We start from the raw sequence: 2,876 nt of genomic DNA, 5'->3' as shown, positions 1-2,876 counted from the left end.
CCGCTCCCTGCCACGGCCGGCGTGGCTCAGTTGGCGGGAGCACAGGCCTGGGTTGTGGGCTCCATCCCCAGTCCGGGGCATGCAGGGGGCAGCAGCTGATCGATGTTTCTCTCTACTCTTCTCCTTTCCTCTCTCTCAGAAATAATCAATGAAAGTATTAAACATATACAGCTTGCTGTTTTGTATACTGTGGTGCATTTTCTTAAAAAAAACAACAACAAAAACCTGTTCAAAATAGTCACATGCTAGTATTTGTCCTAAAGAAGCTAACAGGAAGAAAACACTAGCGATACTTTTGATTTTGGAATGCATTATCCCATTCACCTTAGGCTAAATGTAAAATCCGTTTTTATAATCTCAGCACACACAGGTGGAGGGAAGGGAGCCCCCTCAGGGTTCAAACAAACAAAAGTTAAATGGGCTCATTTTTAACCCTTTTTGGTCCAACCTCGAGGCTGACTCGACAGACCAGGCGCTAGGAGCAGGTCCAACGTCGACTATAAGAACATTAAAAAGTTCAACATTCAATCCCGTCAGTTAATTTGGGCCAGACTGTTTGAATTCCAAAAATAACATTGGACCGCAAAGGGTTAATGTTAGCTTTTATCTTTAGCGTACTTTAACTAGCTCAGTGCATACGTAGCATACTGCAATTGCATATAAAATTGACCTTGGGGGGAAAAAATAATAAAAATAAAATTGACCTTGAACCCTAGACGGTTTGGCTCAGTGGATAGACCACCTGCCTGCGAACTGAAGGGTCCCGGGATCACCCTGGTCACGGGCACGGACCTCGGTTGCAGGCTGGATCCCTGGCCCTGGTCAGGTTCATGCGGGGGGCAACCAATCGACATGTCTCTCTCACAGGATGTTTCCTCTCTCCCCCGCCTTTCCACTCCGCCTAAAAAATCAATGGGAAATATCCTCAGATGAGGATTTAAAAATAAAATTGATCTTGGTAGTGATTTCTCACAGCCAGTCATTGATTACAAACGCTATCGCTCCCGTCAATACCATCTTCTCTCTCAAACGCGCCTTCCAACTCCCGGATGAGCGGGAGGACAGCGATGACGGATCTGATCACTGAGCAAGCGGGAAACACCCGGCAGAGGAGGTGGGAACTCCTCGCGCCGACGGGAAAGGGGACTCACACGCTCAGACCTAACCAGCAGTTTCCGGAAACTTCTGAAAGGAACAGGGCGTCCTACCTTCGCTTCGTACAGAAGAGGCCCGTGAAAGCACAGCACGCGCTCACCTGGGGAGGAGAGAGCAGCGGTTAGCGGTCATTTCTCTCGTCTCACCCGCGCGGCCGCACACCTGTGCTCACAAACCAGGGCGGTGGGAGCGGCTAGGCATGATCACCACGTCGGATCAAACGTCAATAGTTCACACGTTAACCACCTTCAGAAACAGTAAGAGTCCTACAACAAAGCGCCTTGGTATCCGCTGCAAACAACAAAAACCACGCATTAGAATGCCCATCTACTTAAATCATCACCCGCCTGGCACCTGGCTGACGGGCACAGGTCAGGTCTGGAGCTAATAAACAAAACCTCTACCTACCCGTTGGAAGGGCTGGTTTTGTCTTTCAACGTCTAAGATGTATCCCAGGTTTAGAACCATATGCTCTACCTACAGCTCCGCTTCCAAACTTCTTGTTAATTAAAATCAGTAAAATAATCTACACATTCAAGTTGCCATGGGCATCGGAAATGGCTGGGTTTGTTTTTAAAGAGGCTCCTGTTCACGACGCGTGTGCATCCATGTCCTGGGCACGGGGCCGCTGCAATGAACCCAGAACACAGGCCCGGAAGCCAGCCGCAGCCGGCCGACCCATCAGGCAGGCGGTTCCCGGCAGCACATCGCGTGTTACTGTAGCAGAAACATCTCTCTCCACTGGGTCAGCACACCCACAGGTGACAAAAGGAGTCCCACACACTCAGCTCCTTTAGGTCTAAAATTCAATTAAAATAGCCTGCCAGCTCCATTCCGAAGAGACTATAGAAGTTTCGCCATTGAAACATATTACCGCTGCTTTTCAGTTTTCAAAACTGACACCTTAAAAACCTTCAACCTGAAACATGACACAGCAAACCTGAATATTCATTTCCCACGGGTTCACCCAGCGCCTGCCACGCGCCGGCCTGTATAAGCAGGTCAGACTGACGGGGAGCACGGGGAGCACCGATATGTGAGCAGATAGTTCACACAACGCCCTGGATTTCACATGTTAACGATCTTCAAAAACACGAGAGCGACTGGGGAGCTGCTGGGAAGGTCGCAGGGAAAGGTCCCCGTGGAGGGAAACAGCTGGTCGAACGCAGAGAAACATGCTGAAGGGACATTCCTGTTTAACGTAAACAATGTGCCATCACTAGAGCCTAGGATAAACACATCTGTTTACAGAAAAGCCTAAGCCGCCATCCGGCCATTACCTATGATGTGCACTGACCACCACCAGGGGGCAGACGCTCAACGCAGACATGGAAACATGGCACAGACTGATGAATGGGGGGGGGGATTAACCAAAGATTTTATATGCCCACTAGAGGCCCGGTGCACGAATTCATGCATGGGTGGGGTCTCTTGGCCTGGCCAGCGATGGACTGGGGCCGATGGGGCTGGCTGGGAGGGGGAGGACGACCACAGGAGGTTGGCTGTAGGGGCGCACTGACCAACAGGGGGCAGCTCCTGCATTGGGCGTCTGACCCTGGTGGTCAGTGCATCGTCATAGTGACTGGCTGTAATGGTCGCTTAGGCTTATATATATAGAAAATGACTACTAACCATGTGAATGACATAATTAAATAAAATTAAGATAATTTTTAATGGCAGCTAGAGTAAGATATGTTATTAGAATATTATAAAAACAAAAT

At 49.4% G+C, this 2,876-nt stretch overlaps 1 protein-coding gene across 1 annotated transcript in view; it reads right to left on the bottom strand.

The window, feature by feature from the left end:
• MORF4L1 (mortality factor 4 like 1) overlaps positions 1-1,280 on the bottom strand; it is a gene marked incomplete at its 5' end in the record, with an annotated part of 16,757 nt that extends 15,477 nt beyond the window's left edge. Inside the window, one exon of the mRNA XM_006756059.1 lies at positions 1,209-1,280. Coding sequence (XP_006756122.1) covers positions 1,209-1,280 — 72 coding nt within the window. The remainder of the gene's footprint in view (positions 1-1,208) is intronic.
• Positions 1,281-2,876: the final 1,596 nt, after the last annotated feature.

The sequence above is a fragment of the Myotis davidii genome, unplaced genomic scaffold, assembly GCF_000327345.1.
Source record: "Myotis davidii unplaced genomic scaffold, ASM32734v1 scaffold1914, whole genome shotgun sequence".
NCBI lineage: Eukaryota > Metazoa > Chordata > Mammalia > Chiroptera > Vespertilionidae > Myotis > Myotis davidii.
This window is presented reverse-complemented; position numbering and strand designations above follow the sequence as displayed.